The following is an 18628-nucleotide window of genomic DNA, read 5'->3' on the forward strand; positions in this document are numbered from 1 at the left end:
GACTGCTTGACCCGTATCAGTATAATGGTTTGGGCGAGGAGGCTTACTTGCCTTCGGTAAAGCGTCTCATAGATGAAAGAACATAGAAATCCGTCCTGCAACAAGGAGGCACATTACATGCATTCTAAGGATTCCTTCGTCGTCATATGACTGAAAAATTGTCAAGTACAACGTTAAACCCAAAGCACTCACACACTCACTCTCTTACTCTGATACGACCAATTGCAATATCTGACTCAACCCTCTGCAAGAGTCCAACAGTCCAGCTTCAAAGACTCCTGTCTGATGTTAAATGAATGTAATCAAGCTGTTGGATTACTTGATACTGGATTTAAAACAAAAGAGGAAGTTGGAGGGCACACGCTATGTCACTGAAACACAATCCAAATACTTGGAATAACACCAGATAAACTGAAGAACAAATATGTTCATATCCTGGCACAGTTTTTTTTTTTTTTTTTTGTTGGATTAGTGTATGATGCCAGTATGGTTTATTAGCAGATGAAAAGTAGTTACTGTGACGAGCCTCCTGACTAAAGGCCTTGTCTAAACCATGAGCTCACCTGGTGCCTGACAGCACTCACCTGATACAGGGCACCCCCTAGCGGCGGACCTACCATCATCCCAAACCCACTAAACGTCTCCAAAGCACCCTGGCAAAAGAGAATGGACTTTTTTCTAAATGCTGTTTAACGCTTAACCCTGCACTGTTACATTTATACAAGTCAATAATATTCATTTTAAAGAAATGAAAAATGCACTTTTATGTTAGAAAAAAAAAAGAAAGAAAGAAACAACACATATTTAATCATACCAAAGACATGACATCCGCAGGCCTTTCATACATTGCTAAGGTCATTCAGACATGACACCAGCTGGCCATTCATATATTGCCAAGGTGATTCAGACATAACACCAGCTGGCCATTCATATATTGCCAAGGTGATTCAGACATAACACCAGCTGGCCATTCATACATTGCTAATGTCATTCAGACATGACACCAGCTGGCCATTCATATATTGCCAAGGTGATTCAGACATAACACCAGCTGGCCTTTCATACATTGTCAAGGTCATTCAGACATGACACCAGCTGGCCATTCATATATTGCCAAGATCATTCAGACATGACACCAGCTGGCCTTTCATACATTGTCAAGGTCATTCAGACATGACACCAGCTGGCCATTCATATATTGCCAAGGTGATTCAGACATAACACCAGCTGGCCATTCATACATTGCTAAGGTCATTCAGACATGACACCAGCTGGCCATTCATATATTGCCAAGGTGATTCAGACATAACACCAGCTGGCCATTCATACATTGCTAAGGTGATTCAGACATGACACCAGCTGGCCATTCATATATTGCCAAGGTCATTCAGACATAACACCAGCTGGCCTTTCATACATTGTCAAGGTGATTCAGACATGACACCAGCTTGCCATTCATACACTTCCAAGGTGATTCAGACAGGACACCAGCAGGCCATTCATACATTGCCAAGGTGATTCAGACATGACACCAGCTGACCTTTCATACACTGTCAATGTGATTCAGTCATGACACCATGAAATACATCCAAACAAGACATAGAATTAGATATCTTCTAGATATTAGATATATAAAGATATATATCTTTATTTGATACTATATACATTATACTTATTATACTTATTTATTTGATTGGAGATTTACGCCGTGCAAAAAACTATTTTACCCGGGGAGAAACCCAGCACCATCCACAGGCTACTGACAGAAAGGAGAGGAAGCCAGCATGAGCTAGACTTGAACTCACACCCACTGCCTTGGCAAGAGGTTCCTGAGTCACTGAGATGAGTTTTTATTTGAAAAAAAATTTTGAGTGTAACAGGGTAAATATATACAACTTACAAAAACTGTTGCCACATTGGCTGGAAATTCATGGGCCACGATGGCAAAACTTGCCACAAGTACAGCTGAGCTTCCCAGGGCCTCCACTGAGCGTGTCAGGAAGCACATGACAATGTAAATAGTCCCCGGGGGACACATGTCTAAAGTCCTGAAACAACAACAGCAACAGCCATAATTAACAGCTTAGCTCTAAGTTACATGTTGTATCTTAATATTTGCTTCAATTGCTAGTGGTTTACTCCTTCATCATTTTGGTCATGTTACAATTTTGTATCAATGTAGCAGGTTGGTGTCAATGCCGATACACTGGTAGTGTTACCTCAATGAAATACCACGCTGAAGACACCAGACAGGACCCATTCACAGTGGACAGACAGTCATAGTGCTGCCTCACTCAAAGACAATTCTGAAGACACCTGACATAAGGCACACTCACAACACATACAGGCAGCCATAGTGTTGCCTCACTCAAATACCACGTTGAAGCCACCAGGCATGACACCATCACTACAGACAGTCACAGTGAAGCCTATCAAAGAGGCCATGCTAAATAGCAAGCACTCACAACATACACACAGTCATAATACCGCCTCAGTAGTGAGTTATGCTGAGGTCACCACACATGACACGCACTTTTAACCTGGATTCAATGCATTGTGCTGTCATGATATTTGTTTAATATTTTCTGGAAATTTCTGGGAGCAGTTCTTTCAACACTCATAGTGACATTTCACCATCATGTTCAACATGTATTTATCCATCTGTCGGGTGTTTTATGTCACACTCAACAAGAATTTTTCACTAACATATGTTGACATTGTCAATCTGTCAGGATTAAGGATGGAGGAAACAAAAAATTTTGTTGTCACAAACACAAATAAGGACACGTGTACTTACCCAAACTCACCATATTCCAGATACCAACACACCTACCACAAACATGAATGAGAAGACCTGTACCCACCCAAACAACACTCCACATATTCCAGATACCAACACACCTGCCACAAACACGAATAAGGACACGTGTACTCACTCAAACTCACCATATTCCAGATACCAACACACCTGACACAAACATGAATGAGGACACATGTACTCACCCAAACAACACTCCACATATTCCAGATACCAACACACCTGCCACAAACATGAATGAGGACATGTGTACTCACCCAAACAACACTCCACATATTCCAGATACCAACACACCTGCCACAAACACGAATAAGGACACGTGTACTCACTCAAACTCACCATATTCCAGATACCAACACACCTGACACAAACATGAATGAGGACACATGTACTCACCCAAACAACACTCCACATATTCCAGATACCAACACACCTGCCACAAACATGAATGAGGACACATGTACTCACCCAAACAACACTCCACATATTCCAGATACCAACACACCTGACACAAACATGAATGAGGACACATGTACTCACCCAAACAACACTCCACATATTCCAGATACCAACACACCCGCCACAAACATAAATGAGGACACATGTACTCACTCAAACAACACTCCACATATTCCAGATACAAACACATCCGCCACAAACATAAATGAGGACATGTGTACTCACCCAAACAACACTCCACATATTCCAGATACCACCACACTCGCCACAAACATAAATGAGGACACGTGTACTCACCCAATCAACACTCCACATATTCCAGATACCAACACATCCGCCACAAACATGAATGAGGACACGTGTACTCACTCAAACAACACTCCACATATTTCAGATACAAACACACCCGCCACAAACATAAATGAGGACACGTGTACTCACCCAATCAACACTCCACATATTCCAGATACCAACACATCCGCCACAAACATGAATGAGGACACGTGTACTCACCCAATCAACACTCCACATATTCCAGATACCAACACATCCGCCACAAACATGAATGAGGACACGTGTACTCACTCAAACAACACTCCACATATTCCAGATACAAACACACCCGCCACAAACATGAATGAGGACATGTGTACTCACCCAAACAACACTCCACATATTCCAGATACCAACACACCCGCCACAAACATGAATGAGGACACGTGTACTCACCCAAACAACACTCCACATATTCCAGATACTAACACACACCCCACAAACATGAATGAGGACACGTGTACTCACCCAAACAACACTCCACATATTCCAGATACCAACACACCCGCCACAAACATAAATGAGGGCACGTGTACTCACCCAAACAACACTCCACATATTCCAGATACCAACACACCTGCCACAAACATAAATGAGGGCACGTGTACTCACCCAAACAACACTCCACATATTCCAGATACCAACACACCCGCCACAAACATAAATGAGGACATGTGTACTCACCCAAACAACACTCCACATATTCCAGATACCAACACACCCGCCACAAACATAAATAAGGACATGTGTACTCACCCAAACTCACCATATTCCAGATACCAACACACCCGCCACAAACATAAATGAGGACACATGTACTCACCCAAACAACATTCCACACATTCCAGATACCAACACACCCGCCACAAACATAAATGAGGGCACGTGTACTCACCCAAACAACACTCCACATATTCCAGATACCAACACACCTGACACAAACATGAATGAGGACACCTGTACTCACCCAAACAACACTCCACATATTCCAGATACCAACACACCTGCCACAACATGAATGAGGACACCTGTACTCACCCAAACAACACTCCACATATTCCAGATACCAACACACCTGCCACAACATGAATGAGGACACCTGTACTCACCCAAACAACACTCCACATATTCCAGATACCAACACACCTGCCACAACATGAATGAGGACACCTGTACTCACCCAAACAACACTCCACATATTCCAGATACCAACACACCCACCACAAACATGAACTTGGCTCCAATTTTTGTTATCTGAATAACACAGAAAACAGAAAAATGTATGAGTATCAGTATCAGCAGAAGAAACCACTGAAAACTGTATCTGAAAATACTTTCGCTTTTTTTTTTTTTTTTTTTTTACAGATTCTTTCCCCCAGAATTAAAAGCAGTCAAATGTGGGCTTAACAGACCATTGTAATAATGAATGTGGCCAATGATGAAAAATTATTTTCTATGCTTGTGAAAACAATGGCAACCATACATGGTTTTACCAGCGAGGCATCACGGTTAGATTACATATATAGAATACATACAGACAGGACATTTACATGATTACACCCAAAATCATATCACATTGAGACATGCCATAACTCTGCCTGTACATTTTCAGTTCTTTCATTTCCAGTGTTAAGTGACACAAGGTCAAAGTTTATCACTAGTATTTATTTATTTATTTATTTATTTATTTGGCTGGTGTTTTATGCCGTACTCAAGAATATATCACTTATGACGACGGCCAGCATTATTGTGGGAGAAAACCAGGCAGAGCCTGGGGGAAACCCACAACCATCCACAGACCTTCCCATGTATGTCCTGAAAGGAAGCCCGCATGCGCTGGACTTGAACTCACAGTGCTGGCACTGGTTAGAGGCTCGAGGGTCATCATGCCGCGCTGGCATGAAAACGCCCTCGGCCACAGAGGCCCCTCTATCGCCTTTATAATGTACAGTTACAAATTTCACTGCTTTGGGAACGACAACACTTGCAACTGAACTCAGCATTCCACTGAAACACAGCCCAAACTCACCAGACTGCCCAATACTGAGGAGGAGAGGAATATCACCAGCTCATACGTCCTGAACTCAGCATTCCACTCAAACACAGCCCAAACTCACCAGACTGCCCAGTACTGGGGAGGAGAGGAATATCACCAGCTCATACGTCCTGAACTCAGCATTCCACTCAAACACAGCCCAAACTCACCAGACTGCCCAGTACTGGGGAGGAGAGGAATATCACCAGCTCATACGTCCTGAACTCAGCATTCCACTCAAACACAGCCCAAACTCACCAGACTGCCCAGTACTGGGGAGGAGAGGAATATCACCAGCTCATACGTCCTGAACTCAGCATTCCACTCAAACACAGCCCAAACTCACCAGACTGCCCAATACTTGGGAGGAGAGGAATATCACCAGCTCATACGTCCTGAACTCAGCATTCCACTCAAACACAGCCCAAACTCACCAGACTGCCCAATACTGGGGAGGAGAGGAATATCACCAGCTCATACGTCCTGAACTCAGCATTCCACTGAAACACAGCCCAAACTCACCAGACTGCCCAATACTGGGGAGGAGAGGAATATCACCAGCTCATACGTCCTGAACTCAGTATTCCACTCAAACACAGCCCAAACTCACCAGACTGCCCAGTACTGGGGAGGAGAGGAATATCACCAGCTCATACGTCCTGAACTCAGCATTCCACTCAAACACAGCCCAAACTCACCAGACTGCCCAATACTTGGGAGGAGAGGAATATCACCAGCTCATACGTCCTGAACTCAGCATTCCACTCAAACACAGCCCAAACTCACCAGACTGCCCAATACTGGGGAGGAGAGGAATATCACCAGCTCATACGTCCTGAACTCAGCATTCCACTCAAATACAGCCCAAACTCACCAGACTGCCCAGTACTGGGGAGGAGAGGAATATCACCAGCTCATACGTCCTGAACTCAACATTCCACTGAAACACAGCCCAAACTCACCAGACTGCCCAAAACTGGGGAGGAGAGGAATATCACCAGCTCATACGTCCTGAACTCAGCATTCCACTGAAACACAGCCCAAACTCACCAGACTGCCCAGTACTGGGGAGGAGAGGAATATCACCAGCTCATACGTCCTGAACTCAGCATTCCACTCAAACACAGCCCAAACTCACCAGACTGCCCAGTACTGGGGAGGAGAGGAATATCACCAGCTCATACGTCCTGAACTCAGCATTCCACTCAAACACAGCCCAAACTCACCAGACTGCCCAGTACTGGGGAGGAGAGGAATATCACCAGCTCATACGTCCTGAACTCAGCATTCCACTCAAACACAGCCCAAACTCACCAGACTGCCCAGTACTGGGGAGGAGAGGAATATCACCAGCTCATACGTCCTGAACTCAGCATTCCACTCAAACACAGCCCAAACTCACCAGACTGCCCAGTACTGGGGAGGAGAGGAATATCACCAGCTCATACGTCCTGAACTCAGCATTCCACTCAAACACAGCCCAAACTCACCAGACTGCCCAGTACTGGGGAGGAGAGGAATATCACCAGCTCATACGTCCTGAACTCAGCATTCCACTCAAACACAGCCCAAACTCACCAGACTGCCCAGTACTGGGGAGGAGAGGAATATCACCAGCTCATACGTCCTGAACTCAGCATTCCACTCAAACACAGCCCAAACTCACCAGACTGCCCAGTACTGGGGAGGAGAGGAATATCACCAGCTCATACGTCCTGAACTCAGCATTACACTCAAACACAGCCCAAACTCACCAGACTGCCCAGTACTGGGGAGGAGAGGAATATCACCAGCTCATACGTCCTGAACTCAGCATTCCACTCAAACACAGCCCAAACTCACCAGACTGCCCAGTACTGGGGAGGAGAGGAATATCACCAGCTCATACGTCCTGAACTCAGCATTCCACTCAAACACAGCCCAAACTCACCAGACTGCCCAAAACTGGGGAGGAGAGGAATATCACCAGCTCATATGTCCCAAATATCATCCCAGTGATCCCCTGGCTAACACCTTTCACAGACGCCTGAAAAATGAAATTGCCAAATGAAAAATAGGACTGCCAATGTAAATACAAGACTGCCAAAGGGAAATCAAGACTGCCAAACAAGAAATAAGATCACCAAAGGAAAAACAAGCCTGCCAAAGGATACAGGATTACCAAATGAGAAACAAGATTGCCAAATGAAAAAGAAAAACGAAAAAAAAATGACATTTTATAAACATGAACTTCTCCAATGTAAAAGGAAATTCTTGTAAGACTTACTCATCTAATTTGTAGCTTTGCAACTTTAGGGGTAATCAACGTACCACAACTGGTATATTAGGGTATTCTGCTTTTTTCAATTAGTAGATCCATTTTCTTTAGGCCAACAACATTTGCGTACATCTAAATACAATGATTTTACATACATTAGTCTGGGGCTAATCTTTTGGCATACAGAATACCCACACTAAATAATCTACCTTCATTAGGAACCTGACAAATCTCCTGACTTAAAGCTACAGCTGAACGAGCGAGAGTCAAAGTCCATCCTGTTTAATCACTGGTCTCCTGGGTAAAAACCTGTTCAGGGTTACTTTCTTTAAATACTACTTGTTCCGCAATAAAAACTACGTGGAATTATTAAAATGATATGAAGTAAATCCCATGGAAGTAGAACTATGGTTCCAATGGGTGTACAATGTACAACACTATTTAACCTCTATCACTCGTGATTCCTCAAAAATAAAATTCCCATCAGTTTTCGTAATATTTGCTCAGAGTGGTGTGGTGTGATATTATTCCTTTCGTGATGTTGAATCAAGCAGATATGACATCGAGTAACTATTACAGCAATTCTGCTGAAATGACATCAAGAGCATTGGACAGTGGAGCATCTAGACATGTGGTTTCACGCCAGTCATGCCATGTGATCTTGCTTGACGTCACACCAGACCAAAGTGTTTCCATATTATCCAATGCGAATTACAAAAGCGGTTTTAATACATGTACACTGTAACTGATGTTAACAATTTAAGAAAACAATCCAAACTATTTCGACCTTTATCATATTTCAGTGTTTTTCAGACACACAGGTTTTGACACAAGCATAGCTCTTTAACTTCAGGGTACATAAAAATCTCCTCATGGTACGTACTTACTTCTTGTGGGAAGAATGGTGCCAACAGAGCAAATGCCGCACTGGCACAAAAGTTCACAAACGCAATAGAAATGAGAGTAAACTTGTGACGAGTGCTGATCCTGCGGAATGAGAACTCTGGAGGGTCCTTGGAACCCCCGCAATCAGCACCCTCTGGTGGCCCGTCACTGTTCAGTGATGGGCATGACTGGGTTTGCTCACCAGAGGAACATTCCATGGCACCATATGTGCTCCAACTCTTGGAGCGTGGCCTGAAAACACCAAGTTTGCTTCTTTTCACTCTTTGTTTACGTGCCTTCAGTGCATGAGATGGAACCGAGGATGAAAACTGAGCCTCCTTGGTGGCTTGAAATTTGCTGATTTCATTTCCAGAGCAGCTTAATTTACTTTGCTCCGCTTTTATGGATTTGTTTCCGTCTTCATTAGATGGTGATAATGAAGACATTTGTTCAATTGCTGAGATAGAATCCCTTGAACTGTCATCTTCTGCTTCATTCTTCAAAATTCTTGACCCTCTCTCGTTTGTTAAATCCTTTTTATGCCCTCTGTCACCATATGACTGAGTTTCAGATTCATGACTCAGTTTCAGAGAAGAGTTCAGTTCTTGTAAATCTCTTTCTCCTTCTTCATGACCTGTCACAGGTAGGCTGTTAGCTCTTCCCAATTCTCTGTCACCAGAGCTATAATCCTGTTCCTTCTTACTTGAATCAACAGGTTCATCAAAAACCCCACTGTCAAGCCTGTAACTATAGGAACAGTTGCCAGGAGACTCCTGCCCCCTGTTGCCATAGAAATCATCTTGAACTTCACCTTGGGGAGGCAGATCACCCTCCATGTGTTGTGAATAGTTTTCTAAAGATCATTCATGGACAATTCTTTTGTAGTCCACCATTCCATCGTCCTTTTTCAGAACTCTCCAAAACACTGAAAAATAAAAAAAAGTAGAAAAAAAAAGTCCATTATGAAGATGACATGTCCTCCGTACTATTTCTACATACATTGAAGTATGTGAGATTTATGGGGGGTGAGAACGCAGGGCATAACCCAGGAGTAAACTGCCACACCTTACGTGGTAAACTTCATGACACAATGCATCAGATGCCTTAGCAGGAATATGACTGAAATGAACAATCAGAGTTGGTGTACATTGGAACAATGTGACTGTTCTTCTCCGGAGAACAGGTATATGAAAAAACAAGAAAAACCTTCTCAAATTTCTTATTTTTTCTTCGATATATATATATATCAGATGGGCATAAAAAAGTGGGCCATGCTTTGACGCTCAATATCTCCGAAACCCTCTTATGTCAGCTTCGAAAAATTTACACACTCAAAAGCCATTATGTCCTAAGTATGCAGACCAAATTTCAATTTCATCCTTTCAGATTTCTGTTCATGGGACCACAACAAAATGAGTCAAAAACGCATGTTCCGGACATTTCAAAATGATGTTCTACCTTGTTTTATCAATAAGGTGATAAATTGGTCCTCCATCTTCTTCGTAGAAGGCCTGCAAACATTTCTTCCATGAACTCATTCAGTCCTGAATCTCCCTAAGAGTAATTTTTTTTCCAGCAGTCCTTGATGCGTGCTTTTAGTTCTTCCTCAGTGAATTTTCCCGTGTGACCCTCATGACACCTGACAGGTGATGCAATGTGGGTCACCGGAACGTGCGTTTGTGAGGCTATGTTATCGTCTTAACCCTGTGTATAGACTACTCAGGCTATGACCTTGAAAACTGGTCAGTATATTAACAAAATCGTGCCACTGGAATTTCTAAAGTTTGAAAGGGTCTGAACAAAGGATAATGGAGCAATGCAGCATCAAAGTACGGCCCACTTTTTTATGCCCACCCTATACATGTACCTACAAACCAGATATATATTAACTCCCTGTTTTACCTGATGATAATGGTTATGGGGCTGTAAAGTCACTAATGGGGAGATTCAGGACTTCTGTCGGACAAATCATGACATTGAAATACATATACATGACATAGTACAGGACAACCGTCAACACCAGTACCAACAGCACCTGACTAGATCATACAAAAACTACTTCTGCACATGTATGGTGCACTGCCACTTCATCTGCTGTTAAAACTGACCTGTCTAAACATGTATTTACAGACTGTTTAAGATAGCAACACAATGCTTCAAAGTTTTAATTTTCCTGTATCAGTACATGTCACCAGCACCTCCACAATGTTTTCCCAGAAAAAATCAGAATTCTAAAACAGCAGTTTCATTGAGATGTAATTTATGATTAGGAGGTTCCAAGAGCATGATCATTCATTCATTATTAATTTAGCGGGGATATCTCTTTCTTGGACAAAATCACATATTACCAAATAAATCCTCTTTTCATACCTCCTCAAAGAATTTAGGAGAATATACTGGAATCCCCATGTGTGCAGGCCTGTGTTTGCAGACACGATTTTCTCCATGCCTCCATTCCCAAACTACCCCATCAATTTTGTTGAAACTTGCCACACATCTTGCCTATCATCTGAACTTGTCCTTACATAAGTTATATGGCAATAGAGTAATTAGTTTCATAATTACCCCCAATTAGGACTTTGTATAACAGTGCTGCACCCCTGAGTTACAATGTCAAACATAGTTTAAGTCCCTACTTTTCTCAAAACCCCCAATAACTTACAATATCATCAAAACATCTGCATGCTTAATAATAATGACAGCCTGATTATTTTTTTCTATTCTTGGAAACGTTGAGGAACGGAAGTAGGAAGAGAGGTATTTTGGGCATCCAGATACTTTTTTTTTTTTAATTTCTTTGTATGTGTAGGTTTTATAATTTTGTTACTTTGCTGGCTCATATATGGTTAAAGTGCTGACTGGCTGCAACTATTAGGCTCTTGTTCAATGAGGCTATGATGTTTGTCAGACACCTGCTAAAGGTCAGCGGTTTATTGCCAGTGATCTGGTTTCAAATTCTTAAGTATGATGTTGATTTCCTTTTATTTATTTGATTTGGTGTTTTATCCCGTACTCAAGGATATTTCACTTACATGACCGCAGCCAGCATTATGGTGCAAGGAAAACGGCCAGAGTCTGGGGGAAACCTACGACCATTCACAGGTTAATTTCCCTTTAGTTCAGCTGATAAGAGTGCTGGACTTCGGATGTGGAGATATGAGTTCAAATCCTTGTGCGACCCAATGTAAATTTTTCAGCGCTATGGTCAGACAGAATTTCCCAGAAGAGTGGGTAGGCGCTGGGCCTGTGAATGTACATATGTATGTATGCTTGGAGTTTTACGTCACACAACAATTTTTCAGTCATTTGATGGTAAGGAGTCATTAGGTGTGTGTATATACATTGTGCCTTCTTATACCAGAATGCTGGCTTCCTCCCCGGCCATACGTGGGAAGGTTTGTCAGCAACCTGCAGATCGTCGTGGGTTTCAACCGGGCACAGCCAGGTTTTCTCCCACCATAACGCTGGCCGCCGTTGCATAAGTGAAAAATTCTTAAGTACGGCATAAAATACCAATCAAATAAATAAATGAATTCTTACACTTTAACTTCAGTGTTTGCTTGCACAAACTGCCATACAAGTGTTGTCAATGACCATTTATTATAACCAAGGCCCCATGAACAGTGAAAACTACAAATTCCAAGACTGGGGTTGAACCTGCACCTTGTGAGTGAGTGAGTGCTTGGGGTTCAATGTTGTGCTCAACAATTTTTCAGTCATATGACGACGGAGGAATCTTTAGGGTGCATGTACGTGTAATGTGCCTCCTTGTTGCAGGACGGATTTCCACCGCTCTTTTATCATGCTGCTTCACCGAGAGGACTTACCGAAAGCAAGTAAGCCGCCCCGCCCAAGCCATTATACTGATAAAGGTTAACCAGTCGTTGCACTATCCCCTTCATGCTGAATGCCAAGCGAGGAAGTTACAACTTCCTCTTACTTACCGAAGGCAAGTAAGCCGCCCCGCCCAAGCCATTATACTAATAAAGGTTAACCAGTCGTTGCACTATCCCCTTCATGCTGAATGCCAAGCGAGGAAGTTACAACTTCCTCTTTTAAAGTCATAGGTGTGACCACCCAGGATTGATCCTGGATCTACAGCTCCTAAAGCGGACACTCTACCAACTGTGCTATCCGGGCTGGTTACCTGCACCTCGTGTGTTGTTCGGTAGTGAATGAATTAAATCGTAACATTAAGCTGCACATATTTGGAATTGAATAAAAACAACCAACATAAATTTCCACAGCCTGTTCACTCTACATCCGTCGCCACGATATGGCTGAAATATTGCCGATGTGGCGCTAAACCATAATCATTCATTCATTCACTCTACATCCGTGCTGTTTATGATGATACAATCATCAACAATTAAGCTGAGATTGCTGACCATGTTTGTTGAGGACCAGTTTCTCAGATGTTCATTGTGAAAGCAACTTTTTCCATGAATTTAGGTCACTCTACCACTTCAGAGCCACCCCTATGTTAATCCTCTGAGTCTCGCACGACGGCCGTCAGTGCATGTTTCATGGGTGATATAATATTAGCTAGTGTTGTTGTTGTAGTGTTGCTGAAGATATTGTCTATTCTCTTGACTTAAATCGAATACATCCGCCACACATTGGATACTCTTTTCCTTCCGGTTAATAATGAAATGATTGTAATGAAATGATAGTAATAAATGTCTTGTGGAATAAAAAAAAAACAGGGAAGCTTACATGACACAGCTCTGACGAAACTCAGCCGACTTCGTACTGCACTAAAGTTTTAAGTCCACAGCCAGAGTTATCTCTCTTGCGATGTACCTTGGACAGCAACTTAAACGTCAAGTTAGGCCTGGCAGATAATTGATTAATTGGCATGTAGGCTGCGTTTTTGGCACAGATAGGGGGCCTGAACTCATTATTCACCTCATTTAAGTACCTGCATGGTGTATCGTTGTGTTCTTTAGTGTTTAAATAGAAAGATCTGTATATGGGATAGAAAATGTAATATTTGATCTTTACCTGTGTCCGTTTCAGTTAATCAAATAACGTCCAAATCTCGCTCTCGCGAGACTGCAAAGACTTCCTACTGGGGTGATAGGACCCCCATTACAACAGACCCCCATTACAAAAGGCCCCCATTACAACTTCCGTTTTTCGGGAGGGAACGTAATTCTGTGCATTTTAGGGTGTAAAGTCATTTTTTGATGCCAGCCTGTCGTTTTTGGTGTACAGGTGCATGCTTGGTATCAAAGTGCTGGAAATTGTCTAAGCTTTGGGCAGGTATGAGTTTTACTGATGAAAGTTTGAAATTCTGGGCGAGAGGAAACAAGGAGATAGGTGGTGATGCGGCTGCAAGTGACGTCCCCTTAGCGTTGTTAGGCATCTCTCCCAGCTGCCGGCATAGAAAGGTCCAGATTTTGAACGTCAACCTATGTCAAGATTTTAATGGCTTCTTTCACACAGGCTGGGGCAGGTATGTACCAAAGCTTATTGGCCACGAAATGTTTGGGGCTGAGCTACAGCGCTAAACGTTAAAATTGTCGCTTGTGGAAAATTAATGGGGGTCTGTGGCCTGATAGCGAACGTTTACAAATGGTGCCTGGCTAGAAACACATGCATGGGGAAGCGAACGAATTGTTGTGTTCCTGAATGTTATCATGTCCGACGGAAGGTACCCATGGCGTATTAGAGAATCCCGAAATTTCCTGTTTAGCGAAGAAAGCAATTTATTAGTCTTATTGAAAGGGAGTGGAGATGGATGTCTGTGGACAGCACTCGAATCTCTGCTGCTCATTTTGTAAATGGGGAAAAGTCGAACAACCTCGAGTCTGACTCGTATCTGCCGTCAATCGCTGTCATAACTTCTATTGGTTAGTTTAGACAGGTCGAATTCGGGAACCTTGCGAATATCTTTCGTCCATCCGTTAAAAGCCCTGGGAAACTTGGGAAGACTTCGGTAAGTGCTGTGGAGCAGTTCGCGACTTACCGACCGCCCAACGACAGTAAAATTGTCCGCCACATTGTACTCCACGTCAAAATGATCAACTATTCGAGACAAAACATCGATTTTCCTGCGACACCCCTCCCTTAATTCTTTGGCTGATTTTTTTTCTGCAGTTCACGGTAAAACAGTTTTGGAGATCTCATAATAGGGTCGTTCACCGACTTATCACCCCACCGTTACTCATGATGCGTTACACGGCCTTCACTTCGCGCATGTGCAGTCGGCAATTGACCGAGTACTGAATCGGCCTATATCCTCATGAATTATAGACGTTCTACTGCATGTACTACTCTTTACACTAAACACTTTACACTGCTTCTAGTGCAGCACAATAACCCAGCAACCTCCCATCAATGCGGCCTCTGTGAGTTCGAGTCCAGCTCATGCTCGCTTCGTGTCCGGTCATACATGTACTTGATAAGGCCTTCCTGTCTACATTTATCCTGAAGAGGACTCGATAGATTAATCAAGGTAAACCACCCGCCTGTGGCAAGTTACGTCATATATACAGATATACTGATAGGCCGAGTGGGGTAGCGCGCCAGCGCGGCGCAATAGTCCATGAGAGCCTCTTGCCAATGCAGTCGCATTGAGTTCAAGTGCAGTCCATCCTGGCTTCCTCTCCGGCCGTAAGTGGGAAGGCCTTGTAGGAACCTGTGGATGGTCGTGGGTTTCCCTCGGGCTCTGCTCGTTTTCCGCCCACCATAATGTTGGCTGCCGTCGTATAAGTGAAATATTCTTGAGTACGGTGTAACTTGAAACTCCAGTCATGTAAATAAATCAATTAATGGAAATATAGAAACAACACGTAGTACCTGTTGTTTCACTGAGTTCTCACTTTGGTCTACGAATTTTCCATAATGTGGATATGTGACATACATGTGGGATGGCGGCATATTTTTAATCCCTTGAGATGGCACTAGAGTGAAGCAGTCCCTCCAGTCATTGCTACCCTAAGTCGAAAATGGACGACAGCGCAAGATCTATAATGTTTTATCATACAAAACATATACTTAGACTTTACTGTTTATTCACTTATTCAGACAAGGGACGTAATTATCTAGTTGCCATGGATTTGGGCATAATATGGACCTTTCTAGTTTTATTCTTAACGGCACCGGTATTAATAAACACACCGTTGACTTCACCGGGAACTCCTACGTTTGTGGATCAAAACAACTGGCAAATATTAGATACATTTTTGATGAAATAACACATAGAATATGATCTGAACGCTACTGACGGAATGTCTAAGAGAATGTATAACAGAATGGACTGCTAACATTCTGTTAATAGTGTTAGAACAGGATTGGTCCATAAATCATTTAGCATAAAGTAATTTTTGTATTGAATACAACTTGCAGAATGGATTTTGATATCGATATCCACATGTTGCAAAACCAGAATTATTACTGCATCCATGTTACAAGATTATTTATGATCACACATATTTCAGACATATAAAATAGGGTCTGCCAGCATGGTCGTGGCTGTGGGTTTCCCCATAGTCTACCATAATGCTGGCCGCCGTCGCCATGTAAATGAAATTCTCTTGAGTACCGCATAGAACACCAATCAGATCTATAAAACATATTAAGTAATACAACAGTAGTTGCAATATTGTTAAATTCCTGTTTAGACAATGAACCCAACCCATACAGCGACATGGTGAGAGCAAAAAGCTAACTCTGTACGGAGTGCATGAGGATCCATACTAAGTTGTCAAGGACTCAAAACAAACAAACATATGGGAATGAATTTCAGGAGTTAAGAATTAGGAAATAGAGATAAAAGTTAGTTGATTTTTTTTAAATTTCCATTTAAAGGTATACAGAATCAACCCTGATTGGATGACATTAAAGATTAAACCCTCGAGCTTTAGTCACGCTTGAATTAATCTGCCGTACCTAAAATTCACCTTAGACTTGACATAACATGGACTTGCCTATCTCACACCAGCAAGACGGAAACGATTCTGTATACCTTTAAAGTTAAAGGTGGAAAGGTTATAAATCATGAACAGTAATTTAAAATACCAAATTAAATCCCTAGTGAGTATATTCAAGGCAGAAGCTTGGAGATGAGCAATGTTTTTGCTTCGAACCCGGTCTCTAGCAATTACTATACTTATAGTGCCGATGAATCTCTGACCCATGAACGTGGGTCTCGAAATTACCATCAGTGTCGTGCTTGTGATAAATCGACAGATGAAAAGATAAGGATCATGTGTGACTTCAAACTTAAGGCTGTGGAGACGTTTTTTGACAGGAAGTTTTCGTCTCAAGCGCCATCTCTGGCATTGATTTGGGTTCACCCTTGGACATACACAGTTTTTCAAAATCTATAACGTCACAACAATCTCGGACTATGTTTCCATGCATTCATGTTTAACCACACACAATACCAACAAGCAAAGAGGGAGCACCCGAGTAGGGTAGCACGCCAGCACGGCGCAGTGATGCAGGAACCTTTCACCAATGCGCTCGCTGTGAGTTTAAGTCCAGCTCATGCAGGCTTCCTCTCCGGCAGTACATACGGTTGTGGATTTCCCCTGGGCTCTGCCCGGTTTCCTACCACCACCGCCGTATAAGTGAAATACTCTCGAGTTCGGCTTAAAACACCAATCAAGTAACAAGCAATGATCACCTATAGCCATTTCCCCAGCGCGTATGACATTACTCAGTGACAAGCAGATACTACATGTATAATATCTTACAAATGTCTACCTGGTGAGATCATATGACACCTTTTACCTCTCAAACAATAACAAAATTAAGTAAGCCTTCCAAGTTTAACAGCGCTCAATAATAGAATATGCTAATTCTTGTATACCGCTTATCAACACGCTACACAGCTACATGTATAAATCTACACTCGACTATAGCAGAATAATGTAGACCCACTGGCTAGAATATGGAGTGTAGACCCTGTTTATTCCACCCTTTAATTAATCGCGGTCTTTTAGTGGCAGACCGCAGTTCAAGATATATGCAGATCGGACATGAGACGGGTTAGAAAACTTCGTAACCTCTGACAGCGCAAACGTGATTGAATGAAAATGGGATTTCCCCACAGCGTTGACCTTCATTCCGGGGAGTCCCCTCTTAGTGACGTCACTCGTATAACGTCACATTAACGTGTGTATGACGAAAGAACACATCATACCTCACTGATATAACTGAGTTCCAGTTTTTAACCTGCTTGTATCGTCTATACAAATAACGGCAAGGTTTGAGTTTGTTACATTATTATGACTGCCGACAGATGTATAAGACCGAAAGATACAGATTACAAGGCTGTTTCTACACACAGATACTAGGGCTGCATGTAGGCCTACATAACTTCCTAGCTTTCATAACATTCTTATGCTGAATAGATTATAGACTAGCCTGCCGCCATTCTGGTATCCCTTTACAATATAAACTTTGACGGTTTTGAACGTTCCTCAAACATATGTAAAAACATTACATAAATCCAATCTACAAAATCGCTCACGGGAAAATGGACTAGTAACATAGATAAGTCGTCGTCAAGTCAGACCTCTTCTTGATCGGAGGTAATAAAGTCGCGCCTAGCAACGGCTGTCATGCGACGCTTTCAGTGACAGACTGGCGGGACATTCGTCAGACAACGAGTGCCATCTTCATCTACCGCTGCCCTGGCGTCCCGAAACACTGACCCTTGTAGAGTTTTTCGACGGGAAAAAGCTACATCACGTGAAAGAGCCAGTTGTCAAACACTTTGAACTGGAAGGTAGCTGCAGGAGGTCGATTTTATACGACTTAGCTCAGCTGGTACACCTTACACACGTTCTCAAGCTTAGCCTGGCTGTGATCGCGGTGCAGGACGCGC

At 42.7% G+C, this 18628-nt stretch overlaps 1 protein-coding gene across 1 annotated transcript in view; it reads right to left on the reverse strand.

The window, feature by feature from the left end:
- The window catches only part of LOC135463498 (MFS-type transporter SLC18B1-like), a 20828-nt gene extending 11148 nt beyond the window's left edge, over nucleotides 1-9680 (reverse strand). Inside the window, exons 1-5 of the mRNA XM_064740756.1 lie at nucleotides 8790-9680; nucleotides 7576-7671; nucleotides 4791-4864; nucleotides 1901-2048; nucleotides 585-653 (exon numbers count right to left, since the gene is read on the reverse strand). Of these exons, the coding sequence (XP_064596826.1) occupies nucleotides 585-653; nucleotides 1901-2048; nucleotides 4791-4864; nucleotides 7576-7671; nucleotides 8790-9623 (1221 nt within the window). The 5' untranslated portion in view covers nucleotides 9624-9680. The remainder of the gene's footprint in view (nucleotides 1-584; nucleotides 654-1900; nucleotides 2049-4790; nucleotides 4865-7575; nucleotides 7672-8789) is intronic.
- Nucleotides 9681-18628: the final 8948 nt, after the last annotated feature.

This window comes from Liolophura sinensis, chromosome 3 (genome assembly GCF_032854445.1).
Source record: "Liolophura sinensis isolate JHLJ2023 chromosome 3, CUHK_Ljap_v2, whole genome shotgun sequence".
Classification (NCBI taxonomy): domain Eukaryota; kingdom Metazoa; phylum Mollusca; class Polyplacophora; order Chitonida; family Chitonidae; genus Liolophura; species Liolophura sinensis.